The sequence below is a fragment of the Polypterus senegalus genome, chromosome 3 (genome assembly GCF_016835505.1).
Source record: "Polypterus senegalus isolate Bchr_013 chromosome 3, ASM1683550v1, whole genome shotgun sequence".
Taxonomy (NCBI): Eukaryota; Metazoa; Chordata; class Cladistia; order Polypteriformes; family Polypteridae; genus Polypterus; species Polypterus senegalus.
The window spans coordinates 78,247,486-78,275,281 of NC_053156.1; the positions used below are offsets into that span (position 1 = coordinate 78,247,486).

Below are 27,796 nucleotides of genomic sequence, written 5' to 3' on the forward strand. Positions count from 1 at the left end.
TTACGTGGGCGGCGTGATGATGTCACACAAAACTCCGCCCCCCACGTCTTTCCAGCTCAACTCCCATTACAGTTAATGGAGAAAAATACCTTCCAGTTATGACCATTAAAATGAAATGAAACCTGCCCAACTTTTGTAAGTAAGCTGTAAGGAATGAGCCTGCCAAATTTCAGCCTTCTACCTACACGGGACATTGGAGAATTAGTGATGAGTCAGTGAGTGAGTGAGTGAGTGAGTGAGTGAGTGAGTGAATGAGTGAGTGAGTGAGTGAGGGCTTTGCCTTTTATTAGTATAGATATGTAACTTTAGAGGCTAAGTAATGTTTCTTTAGCATATGTTTTATAATAAAGTTTCACAGGCTAAACAACTTATGCTAATGCAAGTTACAAATAATTCAAAGACTGACTATTGAAGACTACTCACCAAATACAAATAGGCAGATCATGAGCGTGAAAGTCCTAAAATGTGCCTTCAGAGAAAAGTTGAAAACTTTTCATGATGGTGTTGCAGGGCATGACACAGGTTCACTGACATGATTTGTAGTTTCCTTTAAGTTTTTCAAAGTGGTGCTTTTTGCACTGGGCATGTGATGTCCTTACCGGCCTGTTTTACATTGAATAATCACCATTAGATGGGCCAGGGGATTGTAAATTAACACTGTAGCTGTGGTCACTGGGGGCAGCGTGGGAGGAAATGCTATTAAATGCAGCATCAGGTGCAGAGGGTGGTTTGGACAATGAAAGGAGGAGATTGGGATCAAATGAAAGAAATAAGATGGGTTGATTGAAGTGATGGAAAATGTTGATTAGCAAAGAGAATAAAAGAGAAAGAGCTGTTGGTAGCTGACAGCTGCTGAAAATAAATCTTGTTGATGCAGCATAGTGAAATGAGGCAGAGGGACTGTGCTGCCACAGAGGATAGATGAAGAAGACCACTAGGATCTGCAGGTGTGCGCTGGAGTGATTAGGCAGAGCTGGCTAGAGCAGAGAAAGGAGCTTACCTGTGATAATGACAGATGGACTGGGTCCTAGCAATAATCAGTATCAGTTGCCTCTTCTAGTGTTGGGAAAACTACAGTGATGGTGGTGGATTGTACTTTCTGTGTGTTTGTCAGTTCATTTTAAAAAGACTCACTGTAAAAAAAACTAGGATAATATGCCTTTTAACAACCTTTTGTGGAACTTGACTAATTTTATTCCGTAAATTAATTTAAATGTTTTTTTTTATCAGTTTAATCTATTGGCTTTTGCGCTAATGGCACAATAAACTTTGTATACTTTTGCACCTTTTGAGAAATACCTATTTTATGTCTCTCATTCATAGCTGTGCTCATCTTGGCTTTACAGACTACTAAAAGGTCCATTTACTTTAATATCTGAGTTTGGGCACATCCCCTCACAGTGACCTTTGACAGATAGCAAGCAAATAATCAGTTGAATCTTACAATAAATGATAATTCATTAATGGCAAATTCAAAACTATATTCAGTAGCATAGATTAGAAAAAAGTTAAACAAAATAGTGAAAAAAGAATACTAGAAATGCTTATAACAACAACAACATTTCATTTTCATACAAACAATGTAGCTCAAAGTGCTTTACATGATGAAGAAAGAGAAAAAAGACAAAGTAGGAATGAAAATATGACAACACTAATTTACATTGAATAAAAGTAAAGTCCGAAGGTCAGGGAGGACAGAAAAAACAAACAAAAAAAAAAAACTCCAGACGACTGGAGAAAAAATAAAATCTGCAGGGGTTCCAGGCCATGAGATCGCCCAGCCCCCTCTAGGTATTCTACCTAACATAAATGATCAGTCCTCATTGTATTCAGGGTTCTCATGGAAGGAATTGATGATGACGGTCCCGTGGTCTTCTGGCCTTTAATCCATCAATGTAGGTACATCATGGTGCTTTGATTAGGTGGTGGTGGTGCAGGTCGCCACCGTAGAAAACCGGAAAAATAACAGAAGAGAGAGAAGGGGTTAGTATGGATTTTGGAGCCACCATGAATAGTAATGATAATTAATTGAATATACAGAGCATCAGGATTACACTAAAATAAAATTATGAGCAAGCCATGCTAAAGTAATGTGTTTTTAGCATTTCTATAAAGTGCTCCAATGTATTAACCTGGCAAATTCCTATTGGCAGGCTATTCCAGATTTTAGGTACATAAGAGCAGAAGGTTGCCTCACCACTTCTTTTATGTTTAGCTCTTGGAATTCTAAGCAGACACTCATTTGAAGATCTAAGGTTACGATTTGGAATGTAAGGTGTCAGACATTCTAATATATAAGATGGAGCAAGATTATTTAAGGCTTTGTAAACCATAAGCAGTATTTTAAAGTCAATTCTGAATGACACAAGTAACCAGTGTAGTGACATCAAAACTGGAGAAATGTGCTTGGATTTTCTTTTCCTAGTTAGGATTCTAGCAGCTGCATTCTGCACTAGTTGCAAACGATTTATGTCTTTTTTGGGTAGTCCTGAGAGGAGTGTGTTAAAGTAATCTGGTCGAAAACAAAAGTGTGAACTAATATCTCAGCATCTTTCAGTGATATAAGAGGTCTAACTTTTTCTATATTTCTTAAGTGAAAAAATGGTGTCCTAGTGATCTGATTAATATGCGATTCAAAATTCAGGTCACAGTCAACAGTTACCCCTAAATTCTTTACCTCCATCTTGACTTTTAATCCTAATGCATTAAGTTTATTTCTAATAACCTCATTATATCCATTATTGCCTATCACTAAAATTTCAGCTATGTATTCCAACAGAGTTACTTAGATTCCATTGAAATTTATCCTGTTTTATACACTATTTAGAAATGTAAACAAATACTTCAATTCATAGATCCAAGTACATTAAATGGGACAAAGTGTAGCTATTTAAACTTCAGGGAGAGTTAACACCATTTTATACAAAGGAGGAAGGAAACAGAAAGACAGTTGTGTGTCGTAAAACTTGCAGCATGCCTGAGATCTGCTTCATTAATGTGTCAATTTTTAGAAATACATTTGGCGAATATTTTTAAAAAGAAACATACTAAAATTAATACCTAAAATGATTCACTACAACATTAGCATTCATTTAGGACCCAACATGCCTATGTGAATGTCACATATCATAAAAAATCTTAAATCAATTCCGATGATCTTTAAAGACATAAAACTGGGTAACAGGGCAACCATTTGGCAACTATGTCCTTGTTTAGTGTAAACACATGCTCAAGTTCCACATTCCCTTTACCAATTTATAGTTTTGTCCCATTCTTGTTGAATAACTAATTTTAGAGTAACTCTGCATCTTTTTCTTTGATGCCATTGCCTATTGTATTCTCAATTTGCTTAAACTAAAAAAGTTCAGCTTCTTCTATCATTCCTCATCATTTATCCACATTCCTGAAAAAGGTCTAGTTTCTCTGGACTTTTTCCATTGCCACTGTCTTTTTTTTTTTTTTGTAATATGGACTTCTACTTTACATATTTTGGCCTACTTAATTGGTTCTGTACACTGTATGCATGTAAACAGCAATAAATCTAAAATTACTCTTAAGTCTTAAGTCCTTATATGGTGTTTTTCAAGTTTAAATATTTACATACAAAAATCCATATATAACATATTTACATCCTAATTAAATCCATATGTGAAACTGGCAAATAAAAGGGAAAGGTTAAAATGAGAAAAAGAACACTGACATTGGACAGAACATGACTGGAACAGTGTAGTATGCTCAGCATTTTAGAATAATCTTTTCTCAGTGCAGATGACACTGGTGTGTATTTAAAGAATTCATTCAACTGAGGAGCAGTAAGGCATTTGTTTCTCAAACTACACATTTGGATGTCCTTCTTCTCTTATGCAGTTGTACATCTGGGCTTGTCTTCTCTTTTTCTTTTCTAGTTTGATCAAGTTAGCATTCTACTCTAAAAAAAGTAACAGACTCCTTTGAATAAAATCTTAATGTTCTTAGCAGTAAGGAATAAAAGAAAGAGTACTTTGAGAGGCTGATGAATGAAGAGAACGAGAGAGAGAGAAGGTTGAATGATGTGGAGATAGTGAATCAGGAAGTGCAATGGATTAGCAAGGAGGAAGTAAGGACAGCTATGAAGACTATGAAAAATGGAAAGGCCATTGGTCCAGATGACATACCTGTGGAAGCATGGAGGTGTTTAGGAGAATTGACAGTGGAGTTTTTAACCAGATTGTTTAATGCAATCTTGGAAAGTGAGAGGATGCCTGAGGAGTGGAGAAGAAGTGTACTGGTGGCGATATTTAAGAATAAGGGGGATGTGCAGGACTGTAGTAACTACAAGGGGATAAAATTGATGAGACACAGCATGAAGCTATGGGAAAGAGTAGTGGAAGCTAGGTTAAGAAGTGAGGTGATGATTAGTGAGCAGCAGTATGGTTTCACGACAAGAAAGAGCACCACAGATGTGATGTTTGCTCTGAGGTTGTTGATGGAGAAGTATAGAGAATGCCAGAAGGAGTTGCATTGCGTATTTGTGGACCTGCAGAATGCAAATGACTGGGTGCCTTAAGAGGAGCTGTGGTATTGTATGAGGAAGTCGGGAGTGGCAGAGAAGTAGGTAAGAGTTGTCCAGAATATGTACAAGGAAAGTGTGACAGTGGTGAGGTCTGCAGTAGGAGTGACGGATGCATTCAAGATGGAGATGGGATTACATCAGGGATTGGCTCTGTGCCCTTTCTTATTGGAAATGGTGATGGACAGGTTGACAGGTGAGATTAAACAGGAGTCCCCATGGACGTTTGCTGATGACATTGTGAGCCGTAGTGATAGTAGGGAGCAGGCTGAGGAAACCCTGGAGAGGTGGAGATATGCTCTAGAGAGGAGAGGAATGAAGGTCAGTAGGAACAAGACAGAATACATGCGTGTAAATGAGAAGGAGGTCAATGGAATGGTTAAGATGCAAGAAGGAGAGTTGGCGAAGGTGGATGAGTTTAAATACCTGGGATCAACAGTACAGAGTAATGGGGATTGTGAAAGAGAGATGAAAAAGAGTGCAGGCAGGGTGGATTGGGTGGAGAAGAGTGTCAGGAGTAATTTGTGACAGACGGGTATCAACATGAGTGATAAGAAAGGTCTACAGGATGGTAATGAGACCAGCTATGTTATATGGGTTGGAGACAGTGGCACTGACCAGCAAGCAGAAGACAGAGTTGCAGGTAGCTAAGTTAAAGATGCTAAGATTTGCACTGGGTGTGACGAGGATGAATATGATTAGAAGTACATTAGAGGGTCAGCACAAGTTAGACGGTTAGGAGACAAAGTCAGAGAGGCGAGATTGCTTTGGTTTGGACAGGTGCAGAGGAGAGATGCTGAATATGTTGGGAGATGGATGTTAAGGATGCCAGGTAAGAGGAAAAGAGGAAGGCCTAAGAGAAGGCACAACAAAATCAATCAATGGGGGACCAAGATAGTTCATGTGGACAGACAGATATGGCTATCACAGTAGGTGCTTCTCACATTATATGCAAACACACCTAAAAATGAATCATGCCAAAGATGCACTGCCATCTTGTATTTTCATTATTCCTTCCTTACTTACTCTGTAAAGTTGTTTCCAATATTTCTTTGTATTTAATTTGCTTCTGTTCTGGTGTTTTAAGAGCACAGCATGTAATAAAATTGTAATTTTTCCTTTGCCAAACTGAGGAGGAACATATAGGTTTAACCCTGCAAAGCTTCTCACCACTTTCTGAGGCAGAGGTGATATGCCAAGTCTCACGCCTGACCATGAGTGTTACTCATTTAAAGAAGGGCAATGGAGTCTTGTAAGCTCCTCTGACCTGTGTAAGGCTTTCGAGAAGCTGCACCTTTTTTCTGTGCTCTACACACACGTAACTTTTTTAAATTCATGGAACTCCAATTTAACATTCCCATGTTTAACATTTTCCTCACATTTTACTTTTTTAATAGTAAGTGGTGGTGTTAATTTGTTTTTCAGAAGTAACATTTGTTTTGGAAATAAAGGCATAAAATGTTTGTATTATATTTTATTTTATAATTGTTTAAATACTAGTAATTTATTATATTTACTGTATTACAAAGACAGTGACACAAATAATGTAATAAGTGTACTTTGTCTTTATTGTAACAAAAAATACTATTTTAAATGGCAAATTTTTAGTTTTTCAACTAAGCCAGAATCTTCTTATATAATATGCTACCATGGCTGTCCAGGATTTTAAATCACCTGTAGCTCGCAAACTGTGTAAACTATTGACCTGAAATTTTGTACACATATACTAAATGATGTCTACAATTCACTTTCGGGGTGATGATTGACCTCCAAGGTTATTCCTCTTTTTATTTTTATTTTATTGTAGAATCAACTCTAGGCAGTGGCGAGTAGAGCGGCCGTGCGGCGCATGCATGTGGGCACTGTTCTCATTCCCTACCAACTTCGCCATCACCTACCCTACCTCTTTATATTTTAAATCATTTTTGAGGCAGATTGAAGACTTAAGTGCCAGCTTAAGTGAAAAATTAAGGAAAATGTACTAAGTAATTGCAACACAAACACTGATTTAATCAGTTTTAACGTGAAAAGATTCTGATGAAAGAAGAAAACAAAATGGCCACTAGGGTGGAGAAAAGAAGAGCTGCTCAGGAAGCAGCAAGCCCATCAGTCTCTGAGTAAACCGATGCTAAATATACAGAGAAACAGTATGAAAATTATGAATGCTCAATTCAAGTGTATTCACTGCACATTATCATGCAGTGTGCCGTTACTGGTTTAGTAATATTATGCTAACCATCTTTTTAAGTTGTTCTCAAGTAGCTGCTAAATGGAGGTTATAATTTACTATGTGTATACAGATTACAGTATATAGTTGTCAACAAAATTATGTATTGCACTATAGTGCTATCAATTAAAATTAATAATTGCAATTCTGATGTCAAGTGCAATAACCTTCAATTATTTATTTTTGGCCAATGTAAAAGCTTATTCTAAAATGTTATTAATTAGATCTTGCCAGGTTTTAAAAAAGTTTTGAACAGATCCTCTAAGTCAGAATTACATTTTTTCCAATTTCAAATAGTATGTTACATCAGTTACCTGCTGACATAAAAGAGGTGGGATAGGATTCTTCCAGTTGAGCAAGATAAGTCTACATGCCAGTAGCGAAGTAAAGGCAATTACAGTTTGTTTGTTCTTCTCCACTTTAAGCCCACTTGGGAGTACACTTAGCACCACTGTTAATGGATTAAGAGTGATTGTGACACCAAGGCTATCTGATAGGCATTTAAAGATTTTGGTCCAAAATGTTAATTTGCATGCCCCAAAAAAATCTGTTTTAAACGTGTTTGTATTGCATTTAATTGTGTATTTTGGTTTTTTTTTTTATGCAGAACCTCCTAAACCATTTTTCCACCTACCTAATGCTTCAAAATGTCATACCAGAGAGCCACAGAAGAGAATGCTGTCCAGATGTCACAAAAAATAAGTTCAAACATCCACAGGATTACACAGCTTAGTAAGTAAATGTTTTACATATTTTTTTCTGTTAATTAAAAGTATGTATATTTTAAATAAATATTTCTTCCAATCTTGTATTCTAAAATGTATTTAAATAATGATGGTGGATTATGTAGTATACTTTTTAAAATGGTTTTGAATACAAAAGTTTTACTGTGTTCTCATTCAAAGTAGTTCTGACTCTTGTATGCAAATGTATTTTATTTTTTTATTTTAATTCTTTAACTATCTCTCTCTCTTACTCTTTATATATATACTGCATATATAAATATACGTATATTTATATATATATATACACAAACACATCGTCAAATTCCATTACAACGAATATCATTACAAGTATTTTTGAAGTATTTTTACAGTCCCGACAGTTTCCCCATAAGACAGAGTCTATAAAAATCTTGTTACTATTAAATACATTCAACATTTGAAAACCATCCATTGGAATTTAACTTTTTGTCACCCTCCTATAGAAATGGTAGATACGAAAATATGACAACAGTTCACATTAGAAAAAAAACTTGAAATTTTTGCGGCCCTCGATTCTGAGAAAAAGAAAAAAGATGTTACCAGTGAATTTGGAATTTCACCTTTGACACTATTAACTTTCTTGAAAGACCGAGGAAAAATAGAAGAAAAACCTTGGGCCTCAGTGCAAACATATGTGAACTGTTGCATTTGAAGACATTGAAAAGCACTTTTTATGTGGTTCGTTCAAGAAACATTCCTATTAGTGTGCCATTCACTCAAGAAAAAGCTAAGTCACTGTCTGTTCCTTGGGCCACAAAGATTGTACTGCCAACTGGGATTGGCTAATTCTCTTTCAGGATCGTTTTGGAATTGCATTCAAAGCAATCTGTGGAGAACAATCTGCAATTCCAATTGAAAAAGCAAATGAATGGCGTGCAGGTGAAATCAGGAAAATCATTTCAGCTTATGAGCCTGAAGACATCTACAATGCTGATGAGACTGGAATCTTCTGCCAGCTGCTATAGCATTGCACTTTAGCAACTCAAAGATGATCCATGCCAAGGATGACAAAAATCTAAACAAAGGCTGACAGCTCTACTTTGCTGCAATTCAACTGGCAGCCACAAAGTTATTCCTCTCATCATTGGCAAGTTGACCAATGCTGTGTTTTAAGCACATTACATTCATTCCCTACGAGTATAAAGCAAACCAGTGCACTTGGATGACTCAAGACATTTTGGGAAACTGGCTGCGACAACTTGACAAGAATATTGTGACATGTGAGTCATTGTCTTGCATCCCAAAACACGACGCTGAGTCTCAGTACTTTTGGAAAGCCAGCTTTATTCAGCTTGAAACGGGAACGGCATGGCTATTTATTGTAGTGGGATCTACCACTCTCCTATACACAGACACAACAGTAAGGCAGGGTCATTGCCAGGTTAGTGGTCAAGTAATACTGTTCTCTGCATTTATGATGTCCCTTGCATCACCCATTGATGACAGGCACTAATAGCGTGACTGCGATTGGCTCGGATTTGCTTCCATTGTGCTCTGCTGCAGTGCTGTGAGCCTGCGGTTGCCCTGGCAATGGACAAGCAATCTTCCACAGACACAGCAATCGCGTTACAGGATACACTTCAGCATGTTGTCTCGTTTTGGTTTGGGGTCCCAAAAGAGTTCAGAAACCTCACAATATGAAGAAGAAAAGGACGATTCTGCTTCTGATTGATAACTGTGCTGCCCACAGTATTCTTCCCCATTTAGATAATGTTTGCATTGAGTTCCTCCCACCCAATTGCACGACAGTGCTTCAGCCGTTGGATTTAGGCATCATTCGCACCCTGAAAGTGTATTATTATAAGAAAATGTTGAGTTTCGACAGCATAACTTGTAGACAGGAGGACATGAAAATAAACATAAAAGAAACTATTGAAGTGATTGCAAACGCCTGGACGCAAGTTAAAGAAAGCTCTATAGCGATAAATACAAAATCTTGTTACTATGAAATTTTCATTACAACAAAATATTTTTTAGGTCCCTGGCACTTCATTGTAACTGAATTTGACCTGTATACATATACTGTATATTTTTACATACATGCTTCCCTAAGATTTTCCTCACTGAACTGTAGCAACAAACCAGAAAGTGTTTATTAATATAAGTTAATAAATATATACAATATATATTTTATATGCATGTGCAAGTAATATTTAAAGAATCAATAAAAACATGTACAAGCATTTCTTCCTTTTCCCATTCTAACCTGTTTCTGAAAGCAGGTAGGAAAATGAAGAATTGCATATGGAATTATTGTTTCCTTTTATTGGGGAAAAAAATAATGCATTCCTGGAGAATCAGAAAACTCCCAACCATGTTCAACAACATTACTGAAATACTTTTAAACTCCTATAAAACCATTAACGCTTGATTACTTGATAGTATGAAAAATATCATACATCATTTACTTTATTAAGAAACCGTTAATGTAGTCATCAATGGTAACATTTCTGCACATTAGCCTACATTTTGTATACAAAGGAGAATCTACTTCTTCACTCTTCTGTGGAGAGAAGGTTTGCATCCCTGACAGAATAGTATGGGAGGGGGGGGTTATCTTACATACATTTAGTGAAAACATGATTACGAAATGTACATTTTAAAATAAACAAAAATTGCACAACTTTTTTTCCAGTGTTATGAGCTGTTCTGTGAAAAAATGGTTTACGAAAAGTTAAATAAATATGGACGATTGCAGTCAACAACAAAATAACTTAAACCATTGTTTTAAATTAGAAATATTTAGTTATATAGTGTATAATGGCAACAGAAACAATACTTGGGCTGTAATGCTTTAAAACTCAAGTAAAAAATATTGTGATGCTGGCTTTAGCTTACTGTGGAATATGAAACATGACATTTTAACAATGCATATAGGCTCACTATTGGAAAAAATTGGCCAGCAGTTTTTTAGCTTTATTAAGTGATACAGTATGTGTAAAGTTAATTAAGAAGTATGCTACTGGCTGAAGCATTTCTGCATTATTATGTGACTTGCATATAATTGTTTTTACTAGATTTATATTTTATGTAGATGAGAATTTGTGAAGTTTTTTGTCTCCATGCTGCTTATTCATGTTTATTTAATAGACATAGATGGAATACATGTTAAACAATTATATGAAGTAAGGCTACCTCATGAATCCATTGTCCCAGGTTAAAATTCGACTCCCGGTTAATGACTGTGTTGATTTTACACTTTCAACCTTTGTCAACATTGGTTTTCTCCAGGAACTCCAGTTGTCTGTGATTGCCCAATGAGTTGGATTAATTGGTGCTCCTAATTTGCCCTGCGTTCATATGAATTGGAGTGTGTGTGAGTGACTGGACCTTGTGGTGTGCACATTTTAATCAACTGGTTTTTAGCACTTTTGTACACATTAACATTTGTTCATTTTAGTGGTGATAGGTTAGAAACGGATTGGTGTGAAGGTGCTTGTAGGTTACTCTGCTTATGCTGTGGGGGAGAATTCACCTTGTCACCTTTCCTTTGTCAGTTGCATTTATGATATGTTTATTTGGCTGATTGTTTTTAGCAACAGTGAGTCACGTAAGAGCCATCAGTATGATAGTTCGGCAATCTGGCAATGCAGAGAGCAAAAATTGAAACTGTCCAAATCATCAGAGAGAAAAGCTGCTAAAGCATTAAGGATTGTGGTGACCGCCTTTATATCTGTGTGTCGCCTAGCTTTCTGTTGAGTGCATTTGTCTCATATTTATCTCTTCCAGTTGTACTGCTGAAAGTCTTACTAGATGAACTTGGTTGGCTTAATCACTTTGATTCTGGCTAGAATCCTATTATTTATGGTTTATTTTATCCCTGGTTGCTGCAATCTCTGAAACTATTAGCAATATATAAAATATTTAGGCCAGCATTCTTGCTTGTTAGCTTATTTCCAGAAAAGTACTTTAACAGTAGATGCATATAAGTGTCCACAGTTTGTTTTTCATTCTCGTTTTTTTCATACTATATGTTTTTATTATAATCTTTCTATAATAATTGACTGGAGGAGAGGTAGTAGGCATGTTACTGACAAAATTAACCTTTTCTGCCATTTTTCTAATCATGGAGCTTTACCTTTAGCCACCTAATGTTTTGATCGTGCGTACAGGATGACCAGTGTGTTAGAAGAAAAGAGATCTCAGACTGGCCGCCCTGTATGTCAGTCAAGTGTCAAATGCCTTAGGGAGAATATATGATAGACTAATATTTAAAAAAAAAAATTTTTTTTAATGCAACGCGACCTACCTGCACTACCTTTGCGAGCTACTGGTCAATCACGATCGACACATTAGGCACCCCTGATTAAAAGTCACTTAATTTTCAATTTGTGTAACAGTACTTAGTAACAGTTTCTGGGATACTTTAGTAGCTAAAACACCTGAAATTTCTTTTCCATAAAAGTACATTCTTTATAGACAATATTGTTTAAGATTAAAGTAGCAGTCAGAAGGCCTGAAATAAACAGTCAACAAAATTCATGACAATAAAATCACTCTTATCTGGTGACACTGAAACTGGATCGACTGTGTACGGTAAGCACCTTGCAGTGAATACAATGGGTGCAGCATGAGGTGGCCATGGAATGAAGTTCAGGCTGCAGCCAATTTCTTTTCTATCTTGACAGTGTGAGGCTTTAGTACCATTGAGCCAAACAATTGGGTTAAAGGATCATTTTGGTATTTTTCAAAGTTATTTCTTCACAATTATGGTATATGTTAATTGGCCACATGGCATTGTTTTCTAAAAGTGAATAACTAGCCTGCTCTTGTGTTTTGTAATGGAGCTAATTGGTACAGGGGTCCTAACCTGAAAAAGGTATTACAACTTACCAAATATGTCCATTTTCCAAGCCAAAAATGTTATTGAATATAAATCCATGTTTTGAAATTGAATACATCTTGAAAAACAGAGCATCCATGTAACACTCTTTTTTTATTGAGTGTGTGCATGACACACCACAAAAAGTGCAACGTGCAGATGGCGTGACTCTTTCAAAAATATAAGGCTTTTATCAAGAACACAACATAGTGTAATCAGTTCAGTTAAGGTTTATTGTTATTTGTACAAAGCACAATGAAACTGTTATGTGTGTTTTTCACCATCATGCTGTTACTCTGTATGCTATGTAAAATAAAAATACAGAATGTATTACGCAAAAAGTAAGCGCTGTTTAGGAGAATTAACCTTTTGATCTGAGCTTACATCTTTCTGTTGTTACAAGCCATGACATAGCATAACTGGTGAAGAAGCAGAATTGCAGAAGAACAAGTAGGATAATAGGTATAATATCGTATGGCGAAGGGAGTGGTTTTCATAACCCTACCCATAATGCCTGCTGCAAGAAGACAAGTCAGCAAGAAATGTATCTTAACCTTGAAAAAAATAATATCAAGAATTTGCAAAAAAAGTGTTATTTCCAGTTTACTCTTGTTGTCAGAAGCATGCCTCAAAAATGCAGGAAATACATTTTCTTAAACTGAAACCTTTAGCTACTTCAAGGTGAACGTATTTGGTAAAAGTTAAATAAAACATGTTTTCATATGGGGTCCCTGGTACCTTTTAAGCTCCATTATAAAACACAACAGTAGGAGAGTTAATTTTAATTTATAAAATGTTCTTCACTTCACTTTAGAATGCAGTTTAATGTAGCAAACTAATTTATATTATGATTGACATACATTTGACTTTAGAAATGCAGAGTTTATCATTTACATGTTTATGCAACTGCAAATATATATACATATGTATGTAGATTCTCCTGGTTTCTAAAGTTTTATCATATAATTTGTATGTAAAATTGGCGAACAATCCAAATGGTTAGTAAATAGAGTTAAGGTATTTAGTTTATGGCAGGTGCAAGTGTAGTCAAACTTACGTGTGGAGTACAATTCTGCCATTATTTTCAAAAGTAGCAAAAGGTTTAAAACAAGTAATCACGTGTCAGAGGCAGGAAACATCTGTGAAGGGGCTGAATTAAAGATTTAAGTTACATTCCAAAAAAGTATAGATGTTCTGAGTTTACCAGTTGCTTTGAATTGAAGACAGGATTCTTAACCAATGAATGAGATGGTCTTTAATTCAAAAAGTAACTCCCATGAGGCTTTAATTTCTGTTTGTGATGCACTCTGATTATTCCATAAGTAACCAACAATATATTACAATATATACATTTTACACATTTTGTGCATACGACTGGATAACTGACCTGTTGATTATGCGACACAAGCAACATGAGGTTTTTATTTTTCTTTTTGCTGTGGATGTTTTTAACGTTGTTACTGTTCTGTGATATTTTCCTTTATCCAGATGACACTTCGAATCTTCAAATCTATACAAGGGGTTTTTGATTGTACTTGCATCTTTCAGACTTGTCATCCAGAAGGTGATTGTGTTTTTGTCTTTCTAAAAACATCTTAGACCTATTCGAGTTTCATTTCCCTCATATGAAATTGTATCTCATTCAGAAGAGTCAATTTGGATTTTATTTCTCTTTCCTCTTTCTTTTTCAGTATCATTGATGTCATTCCATCCATCGCAGCACTTAATAGCCTTTCATTGTAAATGCATCATAGCTTACCACCTTATGTTGATGTTTCATGGTTTTAAGCACCTACTTGATTCTCTGGATTTACACAGAGACTTTACAGATTTACACACATAGCTTTCTGTAGACCACAGTGAAGCATTAACACATGAATTCGAGAGGCCTGTGGTAGATTGTTCCTGAGAATGGAAGTGGAAACAGATACTTTTTAGTACTAACAAGTACTAATTTCTTAATTTTTTGAAACTATATAATGATAATAAGAAAATGAGAATAATTGAATTCAGAAGTAATTAGAGCATATGAGTGTGTAAAGAACTAGAGAAAGTTCAAGTATTATTATCTGCAAATAGAATTAAGATTTAACTGTAACTAAAAAGTGCAGGACAGTTGGAAGATTAATACTTAGATTAAGTTTTGCACAATTGAAAACATGAAAAAGCACTTGGGCTAAGCAAAACTGATTGAAATGTAACTTTGAAACCAGATATGGAAGATTTATAACTTGGTATAATTTATACTTAGGGTGGCTAAGAAGATTTCAGTCTCACATTTAATTTTTTTCCTCCATAAGATCATGAGTATAAATAACAAAACACCCTAAGATCAATAAGTTTTCTTCTCAGACCTTGTATTCTTTGACCTCATGTTCAGATCAGAGTTCAGATATACTATTTAAGTTTTGCAGGGTGTTGGATATTTATATGCAATAAACCATTTTAGTAATCTACAGTATGTTTGATGTCTTTGTCACCCCATATCTCAAGTTTGCATCACCAGAATTTTCAAAACGCAGGTTTTTATTTTAACACCATAAAGTATTAATTACAAGGAACAGTTTTTTCAGACATTCAGACATGAAGGCCTATTATTTTACAGTTTTTCAGCCTGTTTCTGAAGGTGTTTGTGTAGCTGTTTTTTCTGCATGCATGCTCAAGTGCTCGAAATCACACATGGTTTTAATTACAAAGTAGAGAACAGAGTTGAATTCACTAGACCAATAATTGTCAGCAAGACATTACTCCTGAAAACATATGTTTCTCTGTTGTGTATTATTTAGGGCAGTAAAACAAGAGATTATCATAGGTGTCCGATCCTTTTACGAATATTTAGGACTCGGGGCCATTGGGTTTCCTGGGCCTGTGAGTTAGAGCTCAGCTGAGTTCGCTATACATTTTACAAAGTGCATGCATGATTGTGTAGCCCTGTCCCTCATATAAATTGTTAACTCTGAGCAAGAACTGTGTAGAATTTAGATATGTTTTTTGTTGCTTTAGCAACACTTAAAATGCCTAAGATTATTTAAATCAATAACATTTATCCAATAGATGTTATTAATATTTACATATTATTATTTACATTTTGCAAAGGTCATTGGTTTTAGTTCTTCTCTTTGAATTCTTTAAAATGTAATCATTTTAAACTGACCTCTATAGTACTTTGTTATGTAATTAATTAAAACTTGCACAAATGTAACATAAGTGTTTTCTCATAGTTCAGGTAATTTGTAGTTATCACATTCTGTCAAGATTCACAACTTATATTGGTTTAATCTTGTTTGTTATAATGCACAGTCATGTCTTTTGTCAGTATTACTAGAGTATGGATAACTGCATTTTTTTTAAACAAACTTCAAGAACTAGCTGCAAAGTTGTGCAGTGTTTTAGAGCAAGTGGTGACTTTCCATTTAAGATGCTTTGTAATTATCAAACAAAGTTATATGGATATAGGTGGTTTAATTGTTTTCTGGAAACAAATTTAATAAGGAAGAATCAGTGTTGAATATTTTAAATGTTATAATAAATTTACAGACCCCCATGACCCTGTGTTCGGATTCAGCGGGTTGGAAAATGGATGGATGGATGGATGGATAATAAATTGAAATCCTTTTCTAAACAAAGGGTAAAATAGCCCATAAATGACTGTGTTAAAGGCGAAATTGAACAAAACTAGGTAATAAACTACATCCAAAGCCAAAACAGACATTTTATTGAAAAGTGCTAAAAAGTTAAATATATAAAACTGACTAATATATGAAAAATATGTACCTATTATAATACCTATCGTGATTGTAGCTTTATTTTGGCCTTTCTTCTTCTTCTTCATTTGCATTGTGTTAGCTTCACCTCTTATATTCCTTAAAGATTTTGTATGCTGAATTGCAACAAACAAGATCTTACAATAGAGGACCAGCATGACAGAAAATGGAAGCAAACTAGTAAATAGCATATCTATAGTAAGAAGTATGAGATTAGTCACAAATGTACAGAAACCAACACAAATATTTTTGTCACTATTGAGAAAAGTAAACTCTGCATGAAAACTCAAGGCAGTGTAACAGACTGAAGAAGTCCAACAGATTGCAACAAATACCCAGGTTTTTCCAACTGTTATTTTTGTGGAATATCCTAGTGGGTAACAAACTGCATAGTATCTGTCGACAGAAAGAAAAATAAAATGTGTAACAGAAATTGTAGTAATTGCTGTGTAACAAAATATAACTGCCATGCACGTATCAACTCCAAAGTATCAGCATTTATCCATTGATTGAATCAGTCTAACTGGCATAATAAATATTCCAATAAGAAAGTCTGCAACAGCCATTGAGAGTGTCAACACATTTGTTGGTGTGTGCAGCTGCTTGAAATGAGCGATGGAAATGATCACCACCAGGTTTCCAAAGGTTGCTAAAAGTATTCCACTTGTAAAGACTATATATAGAGTGATGTTGACTGCAAGTAACTCATTATTTTTTGAACAAGATTTGTTTTCTTGATGAGGACAGTACTTTTGTTCTGCTTCTTTTAAACCCATTGTTATGAAAATCTACAAAAGACAATTATTGATTTTTCCAGTTGCATTCATTGAGTGATTTCTGGCTGACACAGACAGAAGGAGTTTTAATACACTGAGCAAACTTGCCACACATTTAAATGGAAGGATTATAATCATAAGGGATTGTTTTTTTCACATTTACTTAGAGGAGCACTAGGGGGTGAGAAACTCTGTTTCATTTAGAATTCATGACCATCTTTATGTCTTGCTTTGGTATTTTCTTGTCTTTTAATATGATGGTTCAACCTAATTGTATGGTTAATCCTTTTGTGTAATAAACCCATTGTTAGTCAGTCACAAGATCTCATGTCAGAACTTTTCTACTTTTTATTGTGATATTTTTATGTTCAGAAGATAGACTAGAGAGATATAGGAAGAATGCTTTATTTTTAAAAGTGTCACTTGGAACTCTACTTTGTACTTTGAAATACCTTATGCACTCAGGGGAGGTCAACCAGTTACAGTTTGTCACTTAAATTTTGTGTCCTTTATGGAAGTAAGTTCAGCGGTTCAGTATGCAGTGTCTGTGCCATGCCACAGTAGTGCAGTGTTGATAGTTTTTTTGACTGAAGATATACACACCTAGCAGAATAATGTTTATACTATATATTAAAAAATATATACGGTGCATGCTTGTGATGGCACAATATAAAATAAAGAAATAGTGATTGTACACACTAGATGCTTTTAATGTTTGCTTTGGTTTAAATCACTCCAACAAATGTAACTTTAAAAAAAAGTAAAAAGCTTTTTTTGCAGTAGATTAATTTACTGCAGTAATCTTGGATGGGACTCTGAATCAACAATCCATTAAATCTGCCCTTCTCTTTCAGTTTGGAGTCATTTTCCAATTATTAACCATGTGGCAGTTAGCCATATTATTTTCATGTCTATAGGGATTACCGAGAAAATAATTTGCAGATATAAAAAGCAGGCTGACTTTTATTTTCTTTTTTTTTAATTTGGCCATTTTAATGTAAAACTAAAATGACACAGCTGTTAGGGATTAAAAATGAGTTACAATCCTAATTTGAACAACGATTGTGTGGATTTTGCATGTGTATGTTGTAAACAAGCGCTATATAGCGCCCGACCCGGCACAGACTTACACAGAGGCACGTGTTCACACTCAAAGGCTTTTTATTTCTTTTTTCTTCAGCTGTGTGACACGTCTTCCCCGTGCCACACAGCCCAAACATAGTTCCAAAGCACCAAATAAAGCACAACACCAAACTTTCCTGTTCCACCACTCCTCCCAGGCAACCTCTTCCTCCCGATTCTGGCCAACGATTGCTGGGAGGCAGGCCCTTTTATGCCCCACCCAGGAGTGATCCAGGTGCCTGACCAGCTGGTCTTAATTGCACCTCCGGGTGGGACTGATAAACTGTCCAGTGTGGTGACTGGCTCTCTGCAGCACCCCCTAGCGGCCACCCCATCTCCCAACCGGGCTGCTGTGGTGGACTCCATGTCCCATGGAGCCACGGGGGAGATTGAGGAGGAATCCAGTGCCAGGGAGACTGCCCCCAAGCGCCCCGGGGGAGGTATTGCAAAGTCCATGATGGCTCCCCCGGGACGTATGCATCAGAGGCGTCCCGGCCGGGCATGGGACCCGGCTGTCCGTCACAATGTTTTCTATTTTTTTTTTCTTGTGCTCAGAAACTATATTTATTATGTTGACTAGAAACTCTAGAAACTGACTTGGTGTAACTGAGGTTGGATGTGTGCATGCAAGTAAGAATTTCAGTATGGATCATGAGTGTACCCTATAGTAGAGTGCTGTAGAGATAGATTACACTTCTCTACTGCCCTAAAATTACAATGAAAAATTGTCTGTCATTTTTTTCAGTAAATTTATAATTGTATAGTTATATATAATAAACATCAACCTTGAACTGGATATCTATCTGTTCTAGGTCACATTCATTCCATCACATGTTAGTTTGATATGCACTTTTAAATGCAATAATTGGAGTTGCTGTAGAAATGAACATACTTACCATAACTTGTCATATAAACACAAATGAAAAACATAATGCTTTTCACAGATAAAATAAAGGCAAGTTCTATGGATTCATCAGTCAAAGTCAAGTCAGGTTTATTGCCATGTGTACATACTGAGCATAGGAAAGGTGCTATATAAATAAAATTTATTATTATTATTATTACATGGCACAATAATACTCTTATTTACAAGTCTTCATAGAACACTTAGCAATATAATAGTAAAATAAATAAATAGATAAGGTGTACATATACACTCACACATATAAACAGTATATATTTATAGTGATAAGGCGCTATATAGGCACCCGGCCCGACACAAACTGGACACGGAGGTACACGTAAAATAAACAGACTATTTATTTTTTCTTCACCTGTGGGCGCACGTCTTCCCTGTGTCCCTCAGGCAGTTCACAGTCCCAAGCAAAACTCTTTTTCTTCCTCCACCACTCCTCCCAAGCAACCTCATCCTCCTCCTCCCGATTCTGGCTCCTTGAGTGGTGGTAGCCGAAACCTTTTATAGTCCACCCGCAAGTGCTCCAGGTGGTTGATTACCGAGTTCCGGCTGCACTTCCAGGTGTCCCAGCTGCAGCACCCCCTGACGGTGCCTGTGGTACCCAACAGGGCTGTACCCAACTCCAATTCCCATGGAGCCCTGCGGGAAACCGAGGCACCACTCCAACCCCGGGGAGTGGCCATCTAGTGTCCAGGGGGAGGTATTGCTGGGGGCCTGAATGCACCCCTAGAAGACACGGACGCTTCTAAAAAAAAACTCTCTTAAAAACGCTGATAGACTATCTTCACATTGCTCCCTAACTTGCTGGGCTTACTTGCGGCTACTCTGTCGCGTGATATGATCTCAGCTGCTTATGGGTTTTGGTAACTCCAAAGTGAACAGACCTGCATTCTATGCAACACTTCTTCTCTGAGTGCTTGAGGTACAACAAATTACCATTTTCATTCTCCAGTTTCTGGATCCAAACACTGCAACTTTTGATCGATCAATAACCTACTCACTAAGAATATAAGCCCTTCATGCCAGTGGATTGGGAAAAACCTCTTCCCAAGTGAGGCACTTACCTTCTTTAAGCCAGCTAGCCAGCCAGAAAGCATTCGCATCTTGTGTCATCCTGTGCTTTTTGTGGTAGTACCACTGCTTGACATTGTGCTGCAGTAGTATCTACTATCTCACATTTTCTCTTCATTCCTGGCACTCACAGCGAACACATCTATCTTCTGCACAAGATCTGCAGGACAGAGCATTTGCTGGTCTCTCTTGAACTCGAACACTTAAAAATGTTCAACCATTGCGCTAGTTTTCCTCCTGCTTGCCAAAACAGCAATAGGCACTGGAGAGCACCATATTCACTGCAGATCACAAAGCGTAAGCTATATAAAGTAGATGATATCTGAAGTGTTTGATGGTCAATACTTCAGCCAAGAGTGGGCTTTGGGTCACACAGTTGTTGTTTTCTTTTTGCTTATGGCACAGCTGTAGTAAGCCACCACCCTGTCACTGTCAGGGTGGTGTTGAGAAAGCACATCTGCTATTCCCACATAACTATCATCCATGTCTAACAAGATTGGTAAATGGGTATCTTGCAGTACCAGAATAGGTGCTTTGCAACAGGCTCTTTTTAAACACTTAAATGAAAGGACACATCCTTTTTAACACATGATGCAGTGGGGCTGGTTATGGTGAAACCAAGTAGAAAATGGTGGTAATAAGATGCTAGGCCCAGGAATTGTCTCTCCTGCCACTAATTCCTTTGCTTAGGATATCCCTGCATTGCAGCCACTTTTTAGTCATAAGTCATAATTCCTTGGCTCCTTACCTTATTTCCTAGATATAGTACCTCTTGACTGAACAAGTGGTGCTTCTTGGTGTGAAGCTTATGGTTTGCATTCCACAGCTTATGTAACACTTTTGCTAACATCTGCAGTGCTTTTGAAAAGTTGCTTCTATGTACCAGTAAGTACCTGCCAGCACGTTTTCCATAAGGTGATCTAAAGAGGTTGGTGCATTACACAAGCCAAAAGGTGTGGCCTTGAACTACCACAACCCTCTTCTTATATTGAATGCAGTCTTTGGCCATGCCAGTGTCTACCTACCAGTATTCATTCTTGTAGTTCAGGAACGAGAGACAAAAGGAACCAGTAGTGAGGTCTAATGACTCATCGGTACGTGGCAAGGGGGTATGAATCCTTTGGGGTAACCATATTAAGCTTTCTGTAATCTACATATAAGCACCAATCATTATTTGTTGGCATAATTACAACTGGAGAAACCCAAGGACATTGATATTTCCATCTTCCTGCATTGCATGCAGTATCTTGTGAGCTTCTTCCTGCCTAGTCAGTTTGATGCAGTGGGGGCGCTGGTGAATAGAGTGTGCCCATCTCATCTCAATAGGATGCTGAACTGGGCTGATGCACTGAATATCCTCAGTTAAGCTGGCAAAACGGACTTGAAATTCCTGAAACAGTGCCCATATCTAGTTTTGCTAGGTAAGGGTTACCATTGATTTACTAGCTTCAAAAATCTTCCCCCAATAAATCTCAAAGCTTTGGGCTCTGTAACACAATGGTCAGGACAGTAGTTGGGGGTAATTAAATTGCTCAGGCACCAGCAGCACCTTGGGCAGTGTTTTGCCCCAGAAATGGAAGTGTTGGTCATTTTGTAAAACTCAGATTGTTTATTTACAGGTCTTGGCAGGCAATCACCAGTCAAAGACAGTCAATACCCAAAATACACGTGTCCTTAATATTAGCCATCCATACATTTAAAGACTGTCTCTGCCTTGCCATTCTTTTGTTTATTCGAGTTTGCAACAATGTGGGTGTTGTTTCACAATGGCCACAGTCAGCTCCATTCTGGTCACGGTCTACTGCATCCACTCTCTCAATAAATTTGGCCAAGCTTTGGTGGCAGTAACACTCATGTCAACTAGGGCCTCACAGTTGCACTCACAAACCCACAGATGGATTTGACAATAAAGGGGCCTGTTCTAAGTCAAGTATAATAAGCCTCCTAAGTTCTGCCTATATTATAGCATCCTTATTTCAACACTTGTCCATTATTTGCATGCATGAGCATTGCAAATGATCTATTGGCCAGTTTGTATCAATTTTGGCTGCAGCCACAGTGGCTGACTGTTGAATGCATCCCACTCTAGGTATTCAAATAGTTCTTATTTGTAACTATCAGGTAGCCTATGAATGGCTTACACACTTGACAATCATGTTCATATTGCTAAGGCAAATAGGATTACTGATTTGTTTAAACTGATTCTGAGTGGACTTTCTTTTTAAAGTTATTGTTCTAATCTGTAGTAATATGTATGATTTTAGACTGCATCTCCATGATGTTTGCTTTGTGTGAGCTGGAACAATTTGTGTGGTATTGGTATTAGTGAGATCCAGCTGCTGGCCAATTTAGCCTTATGGTCTCTTGCATTTCTGATTACCAGAGCAACCACACCAGCGTACTTCTGATACTTCTAGGATACTACAGTTCTGAAATGATTTATTAGTAGAGATGTGCTTCATAAGGATAAATATCTTTCCTTGATCACTTAAAAATGATATGATCCAAAACTGATTGATCAGACTGAAATCATCTTCCTTGCAACTGAAATATTGTTGTTGATTTTCTACTGTTGTATGATATCTCTCTTTTTAGATAAACACTGTAGATAGATAGACATATCCAGATGACTCTTAGAATCTCCAAAGGGCTTTGGGTAGTAATTTTGGGGGGTACCATTTACTCCATTGTGTTTTTTTCCTTCTTAAAACATCTTAGACCTATTTCAGTTTTAATTCCTTTTTTCAAATTGTATCTGGCTTAAAAGAGTCATACAGGATGTAACAGTGCCTTAGCTCATTTTCTCTCTTTAATTTCCAGTTTATATGGTCACCTATATTCGCTTTTGAATCTGTAACTCTTACTGTGGTAAGCCTGTATGGATGAGAAATGACTTTTTGTTATCTTCATGTTCAGTATCTTTGATGCTATGCTGTCCACCTCAGCACTTAGATGCCTTTATCTCAAAGTACTCTTACCTTGCCGTGTTATGTTAAAGTTTCAGGATTTTAAGCACCTGTTTGATTTTATGGATTTTCACTTGCCTTTGTTTCATGCAGTGTTCCCCTCCCTCAAAACATTTCATCTTTGCTTTATGGATTTTTAGGCCTATTGCATTCTTACTGACTTTGCTGTTTTGAACACTAGAGGGCACTTTTGCTCCTCATACCCAACAGACAGACACTGAGGACACAAGCTAAAAGCACCTAGAGCGTATTTATTTTTGTCAGGCTCTTTACAACACTTTCCTGCACTGCAGCCACAAGTACACAGGCAATACAGCCCACAATTATTCTTTCTTTCTCTCTGTTTCTTTTTTTTCTCCTCCACACCTCCCAGCAAGCTTTGTCCACCTTCCACCTGGCTCTGGCTCACCGACTGGGTTTAAGGTAGTCATTTTTATATCGGCCAACCCAGAAGTACTTCTTTGCTTCTGCTCATGTGACCTGCTAGCACTTCTGTGTTAAGAAAAAACCTTGTCTGCCATGGTTCTTCTATAGCATCCCCTGGCAGACACCAACGGCACCCAACAGGGCTCAGATACAGAACTCCAAGTCCCATAGTGCCCTGGGGGATTTGGGGCCACCCCTGCACTCCAGGGAAGCTGCCATCTAGTGTCTTGGGGGAGGCAATGCCTTAAAGAAGCTGCCTTTCCCCAACTTTCCACATCCTGGGCATCCCCCAACAGAGTCACGCTGCAGACTGCAATACCTCACGGAACGCCCTCCATATCACGGAATGCCCATAGGTTCAGTCACGGAATGCCCTTCAGAGCACAACATAGTACACACGCATGTAATGACACAATTTATCATAACGTCCTTTCCCAGCGTCACTCGTATCATGCCCTCTGCGAGACAGTGTTGACGCGCTCGTTGTACAGAATGCTGTAGATGCTGTAGTTGTACAAATTACAACAGTTTTCTATCTGGTCAAACATAAATGACTTCCAGTTTCATACTTATGCTATCAAATCATTCTAAGCTCTTTCATGATTCTAACACTTCGCCGATATAAAGTACAGTTTTATGTTGTTTTTTTTTTTACTATTTTGAATGGTTGTTCATTACGCAGTGTTAGATTATAGTAAAAATAACAAATCTTATTACTACCCAGCGTTTCAAACGGAATGTGCCTCATGAAACTCATACCTATAGATTTTCAATCTATAAATGTATTTTATATTCCCACTAGCAAATTATACACATGTGAAACAATAATAAAGCTTCATTATTTTTAGAAGGTTTTCAAAAACAGCGCTACATATAAAATTAGTTTTAAAACTGACAAGGAAACATTTTAGGAAACAGTCATTTATTTATTGATTTGATCCATCAACGTTTTCATTACTAAAAGCTGCATGTGTGAAATACTGGATGTCATGTCCATATCAATTGAAAGGCATGTGACAGCCAGTAGATTTTACATAATTTTACATTTTTTAACTTTTCAGTTTGAGACAATCGTGATTGTTCTTAAACCTTTTTTGTGCAACATTTAAGTTGATTGCAAAGACCCAACTTATACCAACATAAACTCAAACTGTCTTTGAGTCGTCGTCTTTGTAAAATTTTATAAATATCAAAAACTGTTACAACTACTAATAATAATAAATAGTGGATCAGTTACAGTGTGCTTTCAGCAGGGAATTATCCCGAGGTGATCTCATCATTAAACATACAGTATTTATTGTCTTGTGCATACAGTACAATAATATTGTTATTTACTGTACATGCCTCTCAGAACAGTAATAATATAATAAAACACAACAAAGATATAGAATACAATTTACAGTAGAGATATATATTCAGGTATATTACAAATATTTATACCTAGTCTTTTTCTTACGTTTCTTATTATGATTGGCTGTTCAGTAACTCTTTAACTAAACACTTTCTTTCAAGCCATACTTAGCACCATTGGTTCTTTACTATTTGCCAGAAGGGAGGATTAAGAAAAACACTTGTGCAGGATGGCCGAGTGTGTAATAATCTTAGCAGAATGTCTTCTAGATATCCTGGACAGAAGGCAGCTGGGTGCCAGTAATAGTTTGTGGCATTCACCACCCTCGCGTGTGTGCCCTACCAGGATGTGATGCCGCCAGTGAAGATGGACTCCAGACAGCACATGTGAGACATCTCAGGAAGGCATTGGTGAACTTGGCAATAGGCAAACCATGCTGTTCCCTCCTCAATTCATCAGTGATTGTTAGTGTACGAAATTTAAACAAGCTCACCATTTCCACAGCACCCCACAAAAACAAACCACAGCTTAATCCATTCTCTGAAGTCTATGACCTGCTCCTTAAATTTTGGCCATGAAAGGTAGTGATTGTCCTGGCACCACTGAGTCAGCAGATAGACCTCTTGTCTGCAAGCCATTTAATCATTGGTGGTGATCAGGCCTATGATGGTGATGTCAGCAGCATTTTTAATGATGGAGCTGGTGTGGTGTCCGGACACACATCATATATATATATATATATATATATATATATATATATATATATAATCCTGATTTGTAAAATGGCATTGTTTCATACAGTAGTTCCCATATTCAGTCCCAGGGCTGTACATTTTTCCCCAACTAATTTTTGCTTTTAATTAGACTCCCTTCTTGAACTTGCAAGCCAACAGTCTAGGTTTTGAAAATTAAAGTGATGTATCAAAACACACTGTTATAATTACCACATAGGGGAGTGTAACCTGTGGGGGGCATTTTAGCACCCAAACCCTTCACACAACCACACACACACACATAAGATCCAGGTTCAAATATGAATTTATTTTAAAGAAATAAAGCACACAATCCCAGTTGGGACATCCATCTGTGTCCTCCATCCATTACATTGGTCATTTCAGTAGACAATGAACTATTGAAGCAGGTCAGAAAGCCAGTCCATCCCCACTTTTCTTTACAGTGAATCACTGATCAAATCCACTGAACAAAATGACATCACGGTAGGTTTTTCCACATGAAAAAAAATAAAACACAAAAATCTAATTTGTCGAACAGCAGCAACTGATGGGAATATTTTTTTTAACCTGTATCTCATCAAGAAAAAAGTTCATGTCCTTCAGGCATTCAAAAGTAAATAAGAAGGTGGACATGACTTCTTCAGTCTCTTCATCGTCTCCCCTTTGTTCTTATTTTTCAATTGTGTATGTAACTTCATCCTCGTCCATTTCCAGAATTCTTGGCCGGAGGACTGTCCCAACAAGTTGGTCTTTGTTGGCATCCAGCCAGTCACAAGCAGTTAGGATGTTTTGGATCAATGAAGACTTTTTTTATGAAAAAGAAAAAAAATACTGCCAAGTACTTTATTAGGAATATCAATATATTAACTCCACTTTTACCCAAAGAACAATCAAATTGGCTTATGAAATAAACACACCAATATGACCACAGCATGTCATAGGAATGCTTAGCTCAATTGATTTCTCTTGCTTTTTGTCTCTACTGCCTGTAGGCATGAGGTGGAGTGAAAAAAAAAAAATAAACTCCAGTGTACAACCACAGCAGTTCATCTTCAAGGGAATGTCATGTCTAGTTAGAAACCATTCAGAAAGTGCACAAATAATTCAAAATGACTAAGTGCTCTGTAGTGAAAAAGCATTCATTTTTATTTACTAATACATTGCTGTAAGACCCATTTCAGTTCAATCTGAACGTCTACTGGAATTGTACTGAAGTGAGTCCCTGAAAGACAAAGAGTCCAATTACCACAGCATTGTCACTTGTGAAGGCCAAATTCATCATTTCAAATATCATCATTTCAAATAATATGTAATTTAATTGTTCCCAGTTTAGTAAGCATGCTTTAAAAACTGCTGAAACATTCACCCAAACATATTACAATAGAAATGCTACATCTAAAAGTTATACATAATGGAAAGTGTTTACCTGAAGCAAACAATCACTCCATTCTAGACTGGTTGATTTCTGAATGATATTGAAAAGGAAAAAGAAAGATCACCTTTAAGGCATTGGCTGTGCCATAAGAATCATTTCACTACATACCTGACAGGACTGTGCCTTTGTGAGGTACAATTTGCTAACAACTAAATGTAACCATAAATATGCTTAATATGATTGTACTGGCATAAATAATTCAGTCAACATTTTCATATTCTTTAGTAATGGAAAAGAAGGTGGGGGAGAAAAGTCCTTGCTCTTTCCTATCTTGTCTGGAATTGCTGGAAGCAGAAATAATTGCCATTTAATAAATCAGTTAGAGCACAAGCACACAAAACACTCATTTTTAAGACCACCATTCTCTGCCCCCATAACGCCACTGACACACTACAGGGCTGACGAGAGACACAAGTCAGTGACAGCCTCACCAGAGACCTGCTGTGTGACCAGTTGGTCAAAGTCTTTTTGTGAAGTTCTAATATATAAAATTAGTGTCAGAAAACTTTTCAACTGATAATTACGAAGCACTGCCCGTGGGGCACAGAATGTCCTTCTTCTCGTGTGGAAAGTGAAGACCGATGTCTTGGCTGGAAGATAAAAAAAATTTAGAAATACTGTAAGCTGACAAATTCTTATAACTGTTCTTCCCTTAAAAAAAGCTTGAAAAGTTACACACCTTTAATGCTGGCTTTGCGAAGTAAGAGATGACACAACCATCTTCTAATTTTTGGCATGTCTTCCTAAAAAATGTAAATCAGGAAATTACAATAAATTCTATGAATAAAAAAATCACAATATTCAAACAAATATTACACTTAAACCACTGACCTGACTGAAATCAAATGCTCTTCCAGTGGCAATATAGAGAGC

General features: G+C 36.9%; 1 protein-coding gene and 1 long non-coding RNA gene across 2 annotated transcripts in view; one reads left to right on the plus strand and one right to left on the minus strand.

Moving 5' to 3' along the window:
- The window catches only part of LOC120525311 (syntaxin-7-like), a 184,432-nt gene that overhangs the window by 15,372 nt on the left and 141,264 nt on the right, over positions 1 to 27,796 (plus strand). The window contains exon 2 of the mRNA XM_039747497.1: positions 7,384 to 7,508. Coding sequence (XP_039603431.1) covers positions 7,424 to 7,508 — 85 coding nt within the window. The 5' untranslated portion in view covers positions 7,384 to 7,423. The remainder of the gene's footprint in view (positions 1 to 7,383; positions 7,509 to 27,796) is intronic.
- On the minus strand, positions 26,167 to 26,450 carry LOC120525312. The gene is made up of 2 exons (XR_005632931.1): positions 26,406 to 26,450; positions 26,167 to 26,292 (listed from the first exon to the last, which is right to left on the minus strand). It is a non-coding gene; the product is annotated as an uncharacterized LOC120525312 (long non-coding RNA).